This window comes from Delphinus delphis, chromosome 10, assembly GCF_949987515.2.
Source record: "Delphinus delphis chromosome 10, mDelDel1.2, whole genome shotgun sequence".
Lineage (NCBI taxonomy): Eukaryota > Metazoa > Chordata > Mammalia > Artiodactyla > Delphinidae > Delphinus > Delphinus delphis.
In genome coordinates, this window is record NC_082692.2 from 1,780,946 (window position 1) to 1,797,876 (window position 16,931).

At 47.6% G+C, this 16,931-nt stretch overlaps 1 protein-coding gene across 1 annotated transcript in view; it reads right to left on the minus strand.

Moving 5' to 3' along the window:
• Positions 1-878: 878 nt before the first annotated feature.
• The window catches only part of MYLK4 (myosin light chain kinase family member 4), an 87,408-nt gene continuing 71,355 nt past the window's right edge, over positions 879-16,931 (minus strand). The window contains exons 6-14 of the mRNA XM_060023744.1: positions 16,448-16,541; positions 16,265-16,374; positions 15,235-15,376; positions 11,463-11,533; positions 10,561-10,689; positions 9,769-9,921; positions 7,003-7,081; positions 3,533-3,604; positions 879-939 (exon numbers count right to left, since the gene is read on the minus strand). Of these exons, the coding sequence (XP_059879727.1) occupies positions 3,557-3,604; positions 7,003-7,081; positions 9,769-9,921; positions 10,561-10,689; positions 11,463-11,533; positions 15,235-15,376; positions 16,265-16,374; positions 16,448-16,541 (826 nt within the window). The 3' untranslated portion in view covers positions 879-939; positions 3,533-3,556. The remainder of the gene's footprint in view (positions 940-3,532; positions 3,605-7,002; positions 7,082-9,768; positions 9,922-10,560; positions 10,690-11,462; positions 11,534-15,234; positions 15,377-16,264; positions 16,375-16,447; positions 16,542-16,931) is intronic.

Consider the following 16,931-nt stretch of genomic DNA (forward strand, 5'->3'; position numbering starts at 1 on the left):
GTGTGCTCCATGTGGATGAAGATTCCCTCGGAAGAGAGCGGGGTGCATGGCGACAACACACGTGCCTCGTTTGGAAGTAGATCTGCTGCTTAGAAGACACTGCTGCTCTTGGAGGGGATTTCAGAATAAACGAAGGTAGAATGTCTGATGCTTCTTGCCTCAGAATTCAAAGAAAGCTTATGCTCCAGAAAGCAAATGACTTATCAGCTGGATTCACCCGATTTCAGACCAAATCCAAGTAACAGAGTCTGAGAAACTAAGTGGTCGAGGGTGCACCAGACTTAGAATTTTTTCTGGCGTCGTACTCACCGCTTTGAAAGGCAATTCTCCCTCTAAATGTATCCAACATGGTTGTTTTTTTATATATATATACTTTCTTTTTCTTATTCTTTTCTGTTATGGTTTTTCTTATTCTTTTCTGTTATGGTTTATCTTTTCTGTTATGGTTTTTCTGTTATGGTTTATTCTTTTCTGTTATGGTTTCTTTTTCTTATTCTTTTCTGTTATGTTATGGTTTATAGTTCCCTGTGCTCTACAGTAGGACCTTGTTGTTTATTCATTCTATATATGATAGTTAACCTCTGCATCCAACATGTTTTAAAATCTCAACGAAATCTCCAGTATGATTTTGCTCTAGGGATCTGAGAAATTGCAGAAATAATGCACCCCGTGCCCCAGTGACTGAGATCGAAAGTTCTAAAGCTCAGGGTGGCAGGGAAATGTCTTCTGGGGTGTGCACTGCTGCAGGGAGTGGGCTTGCCTGCCCCCTGGGCCGCAGCTCTGGGTGTCCCCGGCCCCGCGAGCCTGGCAGAGGTACTCAGAGTTCTGTGTGGCGGCTTCCCCTCCCCCAGAGCCACCAGTCTCCTTAGGGGTCAAGGCATCAGAACTGCTGATTTTTCCAAAAATCTTCTCAAAGCAGCAGCAACCGCAGCAGTTTTCCTGCAAAGCAAACAAAATATGAGTCTTGTTCATTCAGCAGGGCTTTTAAAATTGTAATTAGTTGGTTGTGCCCCTTAGGAAAACCACAGATGACTTTTTATCATGTGTGTGTGTCTGTGAGGGAATAAAAAGAAACCCCTTGGAGGATCCCACTGCTTACCAGAGCTGGGTGTTTTTTTCCGTTGTTGTTGATTTAGTTTACGCAAAGCTATTTTAATACTATTTGCCGTGGCGAAGGACAAGACCTCTTTGTTTCACCTGAAGCACAGCTAGCGCCAAAGCTGCCGCCAGCTTGATTTGCTTCGAAGTCAGGCTGGGCTGCGCGTGGGAATCTTCCCATGTGCTTTACGACCACATGTGACCCAGGGCCGCATCTATCGATACATCATTCCTATAGATCTGAGGGCGTGTCCCCAGTGCACGTCTCACGGCCTGGCACAGAGCCACGGAAACGAGAAACGAAAACGCCACCTGGTTGATTTTTAGAGCGTTTCCTCAACCCATCCAAAAACCTCGAACCAACTGCAGGAGATTCCTAGGCCTCAATTTACATTGCGGATTAGGCCCTATCATAAGGCCTGGGAGCCTTCTTTTTCCGCAGGAATCATTTTCAGCCACCAGATTTTTAAAATCAATATTATCTCAAAATTGGTTTTCCTCATATTGTATGTTGCCAAAAGCCGTACCTTAGCCTGGCGGGAAAGGTTGTGAAGAATGATCTACTTTTCTAACACGACACTCTTCTCAAAGGAGTCTGCTCCCAGAGTAAATATCTGAAGCTTACATTTTCATTTGAAAAAGAAAAAACAGTGGGAAAGTAAACCAGGAAGCACCCACATCGCAGGGACATGCAGTGGTAACGGGTGGGTTTGTGTGGCCCCTGGAGGGATGGGGGGACCTGGGAAAGGAAGGCAGTCAGCCCGAGCGGCTGGCGCGAGGCGGACCCGGCCAAGTCTCGCGAGGTCTCCCCGAGCAGCTCCCACAAGGATGCCGTCTCTCTGTGCCAGGGGGACCAGATCAACGCTTCTGTCTTTGTCCTCCGCATGCCTGTGGCACTGCCCGGCTGCTGCCACCCTCCATCGCCCTGGGCTTAAGAGCCAACCTCCTTGGAAGGACTCAGCCATCTCCCACCGCCTTTCCCCCTCATCCTTCCCCCCCAGACCCTGGCAACAGGCCTGCCTCTCTGTCCCCCACTGAATTCCTTCCCTCCAGGCCTCCAGAGTCACCCCAGTGCTTATGGTGGGAAGCTGGTTTGTGGTCAACCCTTGGGGTTTGTGGTCGCTGGGGACAAAGCTGCCTCTGGGAGGGACGGGGGGAGAGAGAAGGACCGACCAGGCCCAGCTGTGTGCGGACACCAGGGCTCCCGGCTCACAGCGAGGCCGGGCTGTAGCTCATCCCAGCCCCGGGGCGCGGGGCGCCCTTGTCCACACTGTCACCAGACACAAAACAAGACTTCCTCCTGTGCTCAAACCCTGAGGCCTTGCCATTCTGGACAGACAAGAATGGTCTCTGTGTGTAGAAAGCAAAAGCATCCCTGCTGACTGCTCATCAGTGTCTAAATAAGCGACAGAATCCTCAGTAAGTGGCCCTCATACCAAAGGCTGAGCGCTTGCCTCATGCTGGCTCGTGACTTTTACGATGATTTACGGAATGATTTCTGCTCTACCCGATCTTATTCTACAACCGATTCGAGGCAGCTTACAAGAATACATACAGTCAAACAGACAAAAAAAGCCTCAGGACCAGAGTAAATATGAATCAGAATCAGAGATTAAGGTGAGCGGGCAGCGAGAATGCAGCCTCACAGGCGCGAGTCCAGCAGAGATGCTGACGCCAAGCTGCACAGCCGGCCGTGGACCTGCTGCCCGAGACGAGGGAGCTGGCTGGGGGTGAATGTCTCCCGCACCGGATGCAAACGCTGGGATTTCTAAACGTCCTCTGTAATAAGTACACTTCCCTAGGCCTCTCCTTTAGGCCATAAATCAGGCCATTTATTGATATGACAGAAGATATTCACATGTAAAACTCTCTCTCTGAATAATTCTGACAAAATTCTAAGCAGGGCAGAGGCTTTGCAGGAAGAGGTGGGGCCTTGGGGTCCCAGAGTGGGTCCAGACCCGGAGGCAGCTCAGGGGGAAAAGAAGCGTGAGCTTTGGGGTAGGATCTCGCTCTACCGCTGACTAGGGCCGTGGTCTTGGGGGGTTAATCCTAGGTTTTCCCATCTCTACAAAGAAGGTATTATTTCCCCTGATCTCACACGGTTGTTGCAAAGACTCCCAAGGACCGTTTCTGTGCCGGTGTTACTTCCTGAGCACCTACTGTGTGCCAGGCCCTGGGCTCCGGGCTTTTCTTGGATGATCTCATTGGAGCCACTCAACAAGCATAGGAAGTGAGACTATTTCTGGACCACAAATCTGGAACCGGAGGTTTCTGCACTAGAAAATGGCAGACGGGGTGCAAACACAGCAGCCGGTTTCAGGGTCTCCCCAGAGGAAACGCTGCCCCACTTCCCACACAGTCAGAAGGCCCTCCCCTCCCCTCCCCTCCCCTCCCTAGGCTCAAACGCCTCTTCAGGAAAAGGCCCGAGACCAACCTTTCAAGAGGGCGCCTCCGGGGACTATTTGGCCACCAGGTCCTGGGCGTCAGAGCAGCAATTCTTCCTCTTCTAGGGAAACCAAGAAGTGAGTTTCGAGAAGGATTAGAACCTTTCATCAGCTCCTGACTTGAGATCTGACAACACCTGAAGAGGCAGTGACTTGTCACCGGGCATGTCCTGCCCTTGCAGAGACGCCCCTGGAGGCTGAACGGCTGACGGCCTCTTACAGACGCACCAACCGGCCCCAGAGTCCAGCTCGAGGGCGTCCCCACTCTCCCCTAAAGCTCCGTCATCACCACCCTTCCTCTCAGAGTCACAGACAAAGAGCTTTGTACCTCATGACGCTTGACTTTTACACGTGTGTGTTTTGTCAAAACTCATGTCAACAAATGCTCACTTCGACAAAGCACAGAAGTCAAGACAGACTGACCAAAGGATGAGTCAGACACGGACAGTCAGACACGGACACTGCTCTTCCCGGATGTTCTCAAATCCAGCTGGCAAGATTTAAGTGCCAGGGCAGAGTCTCGAGAGGACGGAGAGAGCGTCCCCAGCTTGGGGCTTGAGAAGGCCGTCCTGGAGGAGGTGGCAGTGAAAGTGGGCCTCAGACACTGGCTGGGATTCGGGCTGATCCGGACGGAGCCGTGGGGATGGGGCTGGGAGCCCGACCTCGGGATTCACTGGGGCCGAACTGCTGGGTGTGTGTGTTCATGGTGCACGAGGGGAAAGACCGGAAGAGTTCCTGATCAGGGAATCGTATAATCAGAGCTGTAATTAATGAAGTGATGATTTGGTGAATTAGAGAAGAGAGTGGGCGGAGGTTGAATATCAGCTCCAACGTTATCTTATTAGCTCACTGAATGGGAAGAAGGACGAGAGCTGAGGCAGGTGCACGGGGGCGCGGAAGGGAAAGGTGGAAGGTCATTAGCTCTGGGAGGAAAGAATCACGTCGCCTTTGTTCAGTTTTCCTTCCTCTGGCCACAAAGCATGGAATACAGGAGGTGCTGGCTAAGTTCCCACAGATTTGCAGTGAGGCTCTGCTCCGTCCCAGGTGAGAGCTGTTTCTGATGGAAGATGGGTTACGTGTGGATGGTGACACAGAGCAAAGGTGGGAACCTCAGTCTTGTAAGCGTAACAGAGAAGGCAGAGAACTCCAGGGCCTCAGCGTCTGAGAAGGAAAATCCTTCCTAAATTCACTGACCACAGTCACGCGCAGCAGTTCCGAAACAGGAAGTGCTTTTAAGCACGAAATACTTAAAAGGGATAAAAGCTTATTAAGAAAACTTTTAAAAATAGAATTTAGATTTAAATAGTTTGGGTAAGCGTTAACTTTTCAACATAGAGTTGAATTCTGATTCTATAGAACATAGAACCAAGATGATTCCAGAAATGAGCCTTCTGGGAAAAATTAGTCTCAATATTTCACTGAAGAATAAACTATATTGAGCTTGGGTGTTGGCCTTCAGGAACAGCAACGATGTCCTACAAGGATGGTTCCGGCATCGTCACAGCAGGATGGCAGAGTGGGGACCCTCGTCCGACTCCCGAGCCTGCTGCCTGCGTGGGATGCTGGATGAGCCCCTAACCCTGTCCTCGGCGGCCTCATCCACGTAACGGGGATGATAACAGCGCCCGTTTCGGAGGCTTGGCCTGGGGACCAAATGAGCTAATTTTCATAAAGCAGTTAGAACGGTGCCTGGCACGGCGCTGTGTAATTATAACGTTCATGGAAACTAACTGGACTTATACAATGGAATTTTTCAAAAGTCCTCACTGTTCTTGAAATGTCTGTTCACCTGAGGCACCGGCAGTTGGACAGAGTAACAGAAAGGGGATTTTTGTTGTTGTTGTCATTATATGGTTTAAAAAATATTTTTAAACACTTTTAAACTGTATAATGTCATTAATTATCTGCTGTGGTTTCCATATTGTCGACCACGTCAAAGTGTATTTGGACACCAATAAGCTTGGATAAAAATACATCAGTGGAAAATTGGCCCAGAATAGGTTGGTAACCCTAATAAGCAGGTTACGCAGTCTGGGTGAGGCACCTGCTAGGGAATAAGCCTATTTTTACTTGACATCAGTACCAATTATCAAGGAAAGGTATATTCAGACACAAAGAAAACTTACTACCCATGCTGAATTTAGAAGTGAAGTTAATTTCAATAAAAACTGGATGTGGAAAAAGTGAGTACTGGGAGCACAGTCATCCCAGGGTTCTGGTCAGTGGAAAAGCTCCATTCCGAAGCCCCAGGGGGTGCAGGAGCAAAGGTGGAGGAAAGGAGAGTGTATCAGGCACATCCGGCACCAGGACACGACAGCAGCCGTCTCAGCTGCTACTCACGCCAGGCCCGCGTCCCCAGAGAGGCCTGACGGCCTGTGTTCTTGCCCCGTTGACCACCCTGAGTATTCAGCAAAGTTACTTAAACGTTACACATCTGCTTCTGTGTTATTGGTGTATTCCACAGAATCTAGATGGAGATGGTCTGAAGGGGGCTGTGACAGTAATTCAGGTGACAGGCGTCCCGGGCAAGATAACCACTCAGACGGAGAGGATTGTACAGATTCAGAAATAATTGGGGGAAATCACGTATAGAAACTTGGAAATAAACTACAGATGAGATGAGGGGATTGAGGGAGAGGAAGGAAGCAAAGAGATGCTCTGGGGTCCAGTTGAGGCCATTCGGGGGAGGTGCCGCTCTGGGAGGATGGTTGAGAATGAGGTGAGGGCGGGGCGGGGCGGGGTGAGTTCCGTTTAGAGCTGAGAACATCCGCGTGGAAATGCCCAGCGCACAGGTGGCTGTTCGGATCTGAAGCTTAGGAAAGGAATCTGTGCTGAAGAGGCAGACGAGGAAGTTGGGGTGTAAACAGTAATTAAGGCAAAGAGAGCCAATGGGGACTCCATTCAGGAACTGCCCACAGGGCAGCGCTCAGTTACTCTGGACGTGCACCCCGGGCCCCTTCATTTAGTCTTTGGTAAGAGTCTTGAGTACTTGTATTCATCTCTTGACCAAGCTGAATATCGCAGGGTTTTGCCACCCAAAGCAGACTAAACCAGGTAAGCACAGAAGCTGGGATTCTGAGTTGTGTTTGAAGGAGCATATTTACCTTGAATGTACATTAACACGTGTTCGCCAAAGCTTTACGTGTTTATAGACCCTAGGCTATATGCGGGCGTGGGCACAGTTACCGTGATACAATTGTACCCACTGTGTACATGTAATAAATGTAACAAATAGTTCTGCTGAAAATAATGCTCTACTAAACAATGTAATTATCATTCATTAGAAACATAAATTGCTCAATAAACACATTTTAAGCAATTTAACACTTTAGCACAAGATTTGAAGCCCAAGAGAAATTAATTAGAAAGAACTTCACTCAGGGCTAAGGTGCCTCTAGCATCTGCTCGTCGGCAGACTGAAGCCGACTGGAAAAGAGGGGAAGCCGGGAGCCACGGTTACCTGCGCGCTGAGCCGGGAGCGGAGCGTGTGGTCCGACAGCCAAGGGTGCTTGAGGGCTTCACTCGCGCTTATCCTCCAACTAAAGGGAAACGCAGGGGGTTAGTGTATCCCCTGCGTTTGGATCCTCCCCTTCCACCCAAGGCTCTGAACGAGATAGAAATGTATCTCTCTCTCACATGATAGTCTAGGGCTGGCCTGGTTCCAGGCTCCAAACACGGCAAAAGAGACCTCGGCTCTGACCACTGCCTTTGGGAGACCAGATGGCCGAATGTCCAGGACAAAGCAAGGCAGATAATTCAGAATTCTTGTTCATAACTGAACATTTATCTTCAGATAGAAGTAACCATTCTTGATGGAATGTCTGAGCTTCATAAATTGAACTTCTATCAGTCAGTTGAAGAATCAACATATATTTATTAATATAAGACAAAATTCTACTATGATTCTTGATGATTGCAAAAGCAATGTATGTGTCAAAACTTTTGAATAATATGTATTGCTAGTGTTTGAATTAAGTTTTGAGAGTCAAATAAATGGAGAAGTAGATGGAACGTCAATGTAAGTACTGAGAGAGAGTATATTAGAAAGTCTGGAGCCAACAAAGGTTTATACAATTAAAAAATACATGAGGAAGAATCGTAAAGATTATATATCATAATTTTAAGCTTTGTAAACCTGTCTTGTGTACTAATGTTTATCACATTAAACAAAATAACCTTTCAAACTTAAAAATTATGAGTGAGTGCAATAATCTGAAGTCTGCTTCTGAAACAGTATCAAGAACGTAGTTTCAAGCCGTCATGAAGTTCAGTCTATAGAATTGCTTCAATAAAATTGCCTCATTAGACACCAAATATTTAAGTATAAGAAGAGGATGTAATGGAAAAGAATCTGAAAAAGAATATATATGTATAACTGAATCACTTTGCTGTATACTTGAAACTAACACAGCATTATAAATTAACTACACTTCAATTAAAAAGAAGAAGAGGAGAGAAGCCTTTACTTTAGTCGATGAAGGATAACTTGGTGACAACATCACCAGTAGGACCCTAAATGAATAGATATAATTAAAAAAAAACAACTCTGGACCTCCATCAACTTCAGTTGGAAGAGTTAGTCTGTTGACTACCATAAATTTTCCATGTTGGACCTCAGAAGCATTCCAACAGCTGACAGTGCTAAAAAATTATCCCTGCACTCCAGTGTCAAACTTTCAAGAGCCGACTATTAAAAAGTTAACTATAACATTGTACTAATAATTAAATATTTAATACAATTTCAAGTTTACTTCTGTAGCCCAGGAATTTATTCTATGATAGTAATGGTCGCCATTGGCCTTGGTTTCATTCATGCACTGACTTGAATGCTCAGCCAGTTGTTTTTCTGCCCAAACATGCGATTGTTGCTCTTTAGGTAAAGAACGAAGCCCTCAGACTGAGGGTGGGCAGAGCAAGGGTGCTGGAGCCCCTGAGCCAGCTGGGCGGCTGCTTCCCTGCTCTGAGCCTCAGCTCCCTCATCTGTAAAGTAACTGTGACAGCATCCACAATGCCACCGGATCAGCTGGAGGATTAACCAGCTGACACAGAAGAGCACGTGTGTAACATAGGTTCTCAGTAAGCGTGGATTTCTCAGCCTCCAAAGATTTGACGGAGATGACATTTTGCATCTGTTCTCTGCTGGCATTCAGCAATGTACAGACGGCGATGCCGGTTACATCATCAGCGATGCTGGTACAATATACAGACAGTGATGCTGTCTTTCCTTATCTTTCTTGGCTCTAAAGAGCTCTCCGATTGACACGCCAGCCGGGCTAAGCCCTCCTCACCTTTCAGGCTCAGTTCTGGCCCGTGTCAATATACTCCATCTTTAATAAATGTTAACCACATTTCACTGCCTCTTTTAAAATATACCCATGTCTTCTATTAGCTCATGACTTAATTAAAGGCAGGGACTGGGCTTTATGCATCTGTTCTCAAAGCCCCAGACATATTTCCTGGCAGCTTGGAGATAGTCAGTGAAGTGTTGCATGAAGGAGTATGTCAGGCTCTGCACCAGACCCGTTACCCCTGCCGTTCCCTGACCCCCATCACCCCCATGGTTCTCAAATGCAAGCCCCTATATTTCAGTATCACTACTCTTCGTCCACTGAAGTTTGAATTATGTGATTTTAGCAGGGCAGAAAAGTAAAAGTCCACGTAATACATAACAGTTAAGTGCACGGCCTCGTGTTGATCGTCGGTTCTGCCACTTAGCTAGCCGTACGATCTTGGAGTCTCACGCATAGAATATTATTGATAATTTCCACCCATGGGGCTGTGTGGGGTTAAAGAGATAATGTCTGTAAAGCAGTTGGCACAGTCTGGTCCATAGCAGACTCTCAAATGAAATGATCGTCAAGTGTTCACCTGCATGGAGCCACATATGCCTCGTAGATGTGAAAGGGATCATGGGAATAACTTGTCCCGAACCCTTCATTTGGAGGGTGAGTGCACAGAGGCCCAGCAAGAGACCCTAACTGCCTTGTTGGAAAAGGCAGAAGGATGGGTTTTTGCAGCCCCATTCAAGCCTCGTGACCACGGCAGTCCCAGATCTCAGGAAACGGGGTCAAGGGCATCAAATTCATTCTAACTACGACTCTGCAGGTCGTAGTTAGACTACCACCCGAGGGGGTGGTAGTTCTCTGACATGAGTTCTCACAACCCTGGTGGAGCATGCCTCTCTGTTACCCCTACTTCTTCCTGAGCACAGAGTGGATGTGATCACCTCTTCTCCTTGATCAGAAGCTTGGAGATGAACCCCCGGGCCTCCTCCGAGATGTCCTGAAATTCTTCATCCTCCAGATCCCACCTGCAGGCCAGGATGTTGTTCAGGGTCTCGGCGTCGTTATCTCCCAGGAAGGGGGACAAACCGCTGAGTCTGTAAGACACGGAGTCCGGGTTGAGTAGTCTTTAAACACCTTCAAACCCTGTACAGATAAGTTGCCTTCTTGTTTCTGTCCTTTAAAACTGAAAGGAGGCAAATCACCAAGAATTAAGCATAATTTTATAATATGTCTTTGCAATCGAGAAAACGCTATGTCTCCCACCCAACTCCTAACTTAAACAAGGTCACAATGAAGGCGGCAGCTACCCTCAGGTATGAATCTCAGAGAAGAGTAAAACTGCCTTTTTAAAGCACTTTACAGCTAGCAAAGTGCTGTCACATCCGCAGACGGCAACCGCCAGGAACGTCACTTCTGAAGAGTAAAGCTACTGAGTCATTTCAGGGATCAGGACACAAGTTTGGGGGCGGTTGTGCTCTTCTAGTTTCTTTGGGGGCACTAGGTGTTGTCCTAGGGTTAGGGTGATTAATGAAGAAGACATCCTTTTACTTTTTCAGGGGATGTACAGGGAATTCCTTTCACCCATGGGAGTCAACAGAACCTAGGAAGTATCTGACTATGGAACAGAGTTATTTATTTTCGAAAGACCTAAATTAGGGTTTTTATTCAAAATAGCAAATAGAATATGCGGGGCGATTGAGAACAAGCGTCAGAGGGGCTGGGGGTCCACTTACAGCATGTAAGTGATGACTCCCACGCTCCACATGTCCGTGGAAAAGGAAACAAAATCATAGTTCACAACTTCAGGGGCGAGGAATTCTGGCGTTCCGAAGTTCACCTTCAGCTTCTCTCTGGGTTTGTATCTGAAATTTAGGAGACAGTGCAGAGGAATGGAGAAGGTCAGTCAAAAGTCAAAAAGCACGGAAGTGGAGAGGAGGCGGTCAACGAGCAAAAGAACTGCAGCCACACAGCAAATTTAAAATAAAGAGACGATAAAGGAAATCCCATACTGAAGAGACAGTGTCCACAACTTGTAAAGAAGCTTCCCACTAGAAAGCCTTAATAATCTGAAATAATTGTGAGAAAAGCCACTTGGAATAATTTCGAGCACAAATTATGGAACACAACAAAAGGAGCAGTGATACAGACTGTGACATGTTGATGGCTTGAACGAGCCTGTTTTAATGAATAAAGAAGATGCGGTAATTTACGACCATTTAATATTTTCACTAATGCGCTGAGGTCCATGCAGAGTCTCTGCTCCCTTAAGAGGCTGGTCTGAGCCAGAACCCTTTGCAATCTTGGTCACACTATTAATTTTTTTAAGTAAATATTCTCTTTACACATGGAACAAATATAAAAGACTAAGACAAACTCTTACAAATCCTGAATTAATGTCTTCAAGTTTAATAACTGCACTGTATTAGGTTTTAATATTCCATATTTTTCTTGTGTGCACTGTGCAAACTCCTAAACGTTCAAATTCCGAAGCCAGCGAGGTAAAGCTGAAACGTAACTTTGGTTAATTCTAAATGGGGATATGAAACCAAGGGGTACGTCAGATTTTTCTTTGCAAAGAACGAGCACCACCGTGCTCCCTAACTCAGTTCATACACCTATGTCCAAACTGACATACCTTCTGGCCAATCCAAAGTCAATAATTTTTATTTGTTTAGTATCCCGATTCACACACAGGATGTTCTCAGGCTGCCAGGAGAAAGAGACACATTAGCAATGAAAACAACCATCCTTCACTCAAATTGTCCCTGAACCACAACTAAAAATACAACGATGCTCGGGAAAAGCAGATCGGGCCTTTCCCTCTGGGGCTGGCTTGTCTGCGTGGGTATTTTCTCCTTTAATTATGTGGTGGACAAGGCTGCAGGTCCCCTGCCTCGCTCGCCTGGCCCTGCCCGTCCCTCCCCCAGCTCTGCCGCCGACGATCACGCCTGAGTTCAGGCCGAGGCCTCCTGCCTCAGGCCTTTCCAAACGGACTGGTGGGGGCCGTCTCAGCCTTGACATCTGCCCCCTAAAATTATGAAGTATGAATTTCCCCTTCTTGGAGGAATATTTTTCCTGAGGATTTATGAGTTCCAGGAGAAATGGCCTGATTCATTCCACCAGCCACACTGAACATGCACTGTAACGAGAACGGCTCTAACCTCCGGACGTTCCCTTCGCGCTCAGTCTGTGGGAAAGTCATATGTGAAAGGAGGGGCTCCCTCACCCCCGTTCACTCTCCATTCTCAGCAATTCCAGAGCTGTGCTGAGTTTGGTCTCAGTGTCTAAAACCCTTGACTAAGTGTTCCCTTGGAGTCTGAGTCTGGAAAGACTTTGCCCCGCCAACCGGACAGTCTCAGGGTGACGAGGAGAAAGGTAGGTAGCACTACAGCTCAGTGTTTACAGAATGTCTTACAAGTGTACCTACCTTTGTTAAGATAGAAAAACCGAGGTCTGGGAAAAATAAGGGATTCGTTTTAAAGTCCAGGTCATCCATAAAAGAGAAATAAAAATTTCAAAGAATTGCCTGAAACTTTCAAGCTCTAATTAACCCCAACTCTTCCCTAAGTGCTGGGGGGAAGGGGGAGATTGGCCAAGTTGCCAAATCCCCAGGATTCATGTCCCATCCTTTAGGTGGGATCATGGCTGCCCCTCCCCTGCCCGTCTAGGTAGAGAAGAGGTTAGAATGAGATCAGAAACTCAGAAACACTTCATGAAATGACCTAGTGTCACCTTGCCAATAATCAATAGTCCATTTGGTCGGGCATAATGTCTTTGGAAGCCTTTTTTCTAAAATATCTCTAAAACAGAAGTCTATAAGAAAAGGCGACTTATGGAAAAGTGGGTGCTATACGAGAAGATTTGGCCTCATGCTTAAATAACTGATCGATCGTGTATAAAGCTGTCCGATTGCCAAGGAGCACCGTGACGTAAAATATTTGCAGAATGTAAAGAAACAGCTCTGAGGGCACTTTCAAAACTTACATTTTTTTTCTAATTATGAAATTAAAGCATATTCATTGAATAAGTTTTGCAAAACACAAAAAATATATAAAGGAGATCATTCTTAAGTCACCTATAATCTCCCCTACATAGTGACAAGCATTCAATATTTTGGGCCCCTTTTCTTCCAAGGAGCTTTCTGGAAGGGATGCCTGACCCTTAATGACTCATCCAGCTGTCGCTTTTATTATGATCTTTACATACAAGCCACAGCTAAAATTGCCCGTTGCAAGTCCTCAATCAACAATATGAAGCCACATATGGAGTTGTTTGACTTATGACAGGTCAGGTCCTCATTTCAGTTGCCAGTCAAAGCCCTTTAGGGATATGTGTAAGAATATCTACCCTCAATGAAAATGCTCTGTGAAAACATGCATTATCAAACCAGCTCATAGCCACGGGCTTTGCTAATGATTTTTAACCTCTGGCTGTGTCATTTTATATATCACTTCCTTCTGGCCTGTGAATGGGAGAGGCAAAAGACATAAATCAAGAGAGTAAGGAAAGCCAAGTTAGAGGAGCAGCGGCCCATGGAAACCTATTTAAGGAAGTTACATTTATTTAGCTCTGCAATCCCTGATGACTTGCAGTAGATGGTATGTTATACAGAATATATATTTTATCTCCCTGTCACGCTGTGCAAACAGGGAAATGAGAAAATGACTGAGCCACACAAGAAGATGCACTTTACGAAATTAGAGCTGGTCGGAGTTATTGGTCCTTCCCTGGTTGTAACTATGCACCGTCCAATTCTAGGGACTTCATAATGGGAGAGACAGCGAAAGGAAAGGCTCATTAAATAAGAGGAGAAAGAAGGCTTGGCTCCCCGCTGTTGGCACAGGCTTTCCACTGCTCCCAGGGTGCTGCCCAGCCCCACCCACCCCCTTCTGCCCCTCGCCCTTTTAGCACCTCCCTCTGGCCCTGTATCCCATTCTGCCATAGGTTTCTCCTCTGTGCTCTAGTATGCCTGTAGAAAAACAATCCCTAAAGTCCTCACTTTCCTAAAAGGTTTTAGGAGAGTGTTGGGGATTCTTGGAGAGCTGGAAAGTTTGGCTACAACCAGGAAATTCTGAGTTAGCTAAAATTCTCCCAGCCACTCATCCTAATAATGAGAGGATGCAACACGGATGCTGTGATGGTGGTGGTGATGGTGATGATGGTGGTGATGGTGGTGGTGGTGATGGTCATGATGGTGGTGGTCATGATGGTGGTGGTGGTGGTGATGGTGGTGATGATGGTGATGGTGGTGATGGTGGTGTTGGTGGTGATGATGGTGATGGTGATGGTGGTGATGATGGTGATGGTGGTGGTGATGGTGATGGTGGTGATGGTGATGATGGTGATGGTCATGATGGTGGTGGTGGTGGTGATGATGGTGATGATGGTGATGGTCATGATGGTGGTGGTGATGGTGGTGATGATGGTGATGGTGGTGGTGATGGTCATGATGATGGTGATGGTAGTGATGATGGTGGTGGTGGTGATGGTCATGATGGGGGTGGTGATGGTGGTGGTGATGATGGTGGTGATGGTGATGGTGGTGGTGGTGATGATGGTGATGGTCATGATGGTGGTGGTGGTGGTGATGGTGGTGATGATGGTGATGATGGTGATGGTGGTGGTGGTGGTGATGGTGGTGATGATGGTGATGGTTATGATGGTGGTGATGATGGTGATGGTGGTGGTGATGGTCATGATGGTGATGGTAGTGATGGTGGTGGTGATGATGGTGGTGGTGATGGTCATGATGGTGGTGGTAGTGGTATTGGTGGTGATGATGGTGATGGTGGTGGTGATGATCGTGGTGGTGGTGGTGGTAATGATGGTGATGGTGGTGGTGCTGGTGGTCATGATGGTGCTGGTGGTAGTGATGGTGGTGGTAGTGGTATTGGTGGTGATGATGGTGATGGTGGTGGTGATGATCGTGGTGGTGGTGGTGGTAATGATGGTGATGGTGGTGGTGCTGGTGGTCATGATGGTGCTGGTGGTAGTGATGGTGGTGATGTTGGTGATGGTGATGGTGACGGTGGTGATGGTGGTGGTGATGGTCATGATGATGGTGATGGTGGCAATGGTGGTGGTGATGATGGTGGTGGCGATGATGAGGGTGGTGGTGGTGGAAACCATCTCCCATGTGAATTCCTTTAACAAAGGCAAGTTACAAGAATCTGAATTGCCGTTCCCTACAGATGGAGACATGCACATATTAGGAGGTGAGAGAAGTTGAGAATGGGGAGATGAGGCTAAGAATCCAGAGTTTCAAATTCCTGAATATGTACCTAGTGACAGGATCCATCCCCCGAGCTGGTGTACAGTACCCAACAGGGCCCCCTGATCCAAGTCCACTCACTGAGGGGAGGGTTTGGGAAGGGTTTACATTTCAGATGATGCAAAACACACCCTACCTTCAGGTCTAAGTGGAGGATGTACATCTGATGCATGTGCCTTACCCCCTCACATATCTGCCTGATGAACAGGATGGTATCAAGCTCGGTCAGATTGTAGTTGTCATCAACGATGCGGTCGAAGAGCTCCCCTCCATCCACACTGCAGGGAAAGAGGGGGGTGTCCTGAGTCACGACCTCTTGATGAGCATGTGTTTCTCGTGTCTGAGCCTCTCTGACTCTTCCAACAGGTGTGTGGGCAGCTATGTCTCTACCTTCTCAGTGAGATGCCTCTTACGTTGAAGGCCCTTATTTGAGCCACCATCACTTTCACAGATGGAAAGTCTCAAAGCCCTCTCATCCAGTGGCTACAGCTCTGGGATGGGTCCATCTCTGCTGTTTCCTAACCATATGGAGGATGAAGAGGATGCTAAGAAGGCAGGGAGAGGGATTCCAAATACCACGGGAAGGTTAGACTAATTTCACTGATAAAATGCTTCTATGTGGCTGATGCTGGATATTTTATTATCCAAAATCCCCATCGCACAGTGATAAACAAAACCCCAAATGGGGGCTGGGGTGGGGAAATGATGTGAATCACAAACACCGATTCAGTGTCAGAATGACTCACTGTCTAACTAAACACTTACTACGTTTTTATAAAAGTAATTTGAAACAGAAGCTTCTTAGCCCTACTTGTAAGAGTTTGACATGAACTTTGTATTAGCAATTAGGTCAAAGGTGAGATGCAGTTCAAGAATCACTTTCCGCCAGGTTACCCAGAACAAGAGTTAAGCCGGGGTTTTGACAGCACAGCCTGGAAATAAAGCTAAACCTCTGTTGTCGTCCTGCTACTTATCAACAAAGTCTCACATGGAGGCGTCAGTTCCCGAGTAATTTCCTTCCCGAAGTGGATGCGATTCTGACACATGCAAGTCAGAACCAGGGCGCCCCAGCACGGTCCAGCAGCTCCGAGGCGGACAGAGCCGCAGCCGCATATAAAGGGGCCCTGGCTGTGTGGGTAGGTTTGGGGCAGCGGCGGGGGACATACTACTCCATGACCAGGACGATGTCGTTCTTAGACTCGAAGGCGTCGTAGAGCTGAACGAGGTTCACGTGGTCCAGCTGGTTCATGACGTTGATCTCGTTCTTCACTTCATCCTGGGAGAGGGAAGGGCTGGTTTAGCGCCGTGAGGACAACGGCCAGGTGGGGTCCACACCGCACAGCCCTCACCTTGTCCTTCATGCCTCTGGTCTTGATGATCTTGGCCGCCAGCTTCAGACCTGTGGCTTTCTCCTCACACTTGTGAACCTGGCCAAAGCGCCCCCTGCCAGAGAAGAGGACGAGGCCCAGCATGAGGGTCTGTTCCCACCAGGGCCCTGCTCCAGTCACTGCCCAGTGGACGATACAGCTGCCCGGCACCCCTCTTTTTGACTTTGAATGAGCAAGCCTGTTATGCACGTGCTGTAGCCAATATCTCCTAGAACAGGGGCTTCCCTGGTGGCGCAGTGGTTGAGAGTCCGCCTGCCGATGCAGGGGACGTGGGTTCGTGTCCCGGTCCGGGAAGATCCCACATGCCGCGGAGCGGCTGGGCCCGTGAGCCATGGCCGCTGAGCCTGCGCGTCCGGAGCCTGTGCTCCGCAACGGGAGAGGCCACAGCAGTGAGAGGCCCGCGTACCGCAAAAATAAATAAATACAACATCCACTTGCTAATGCA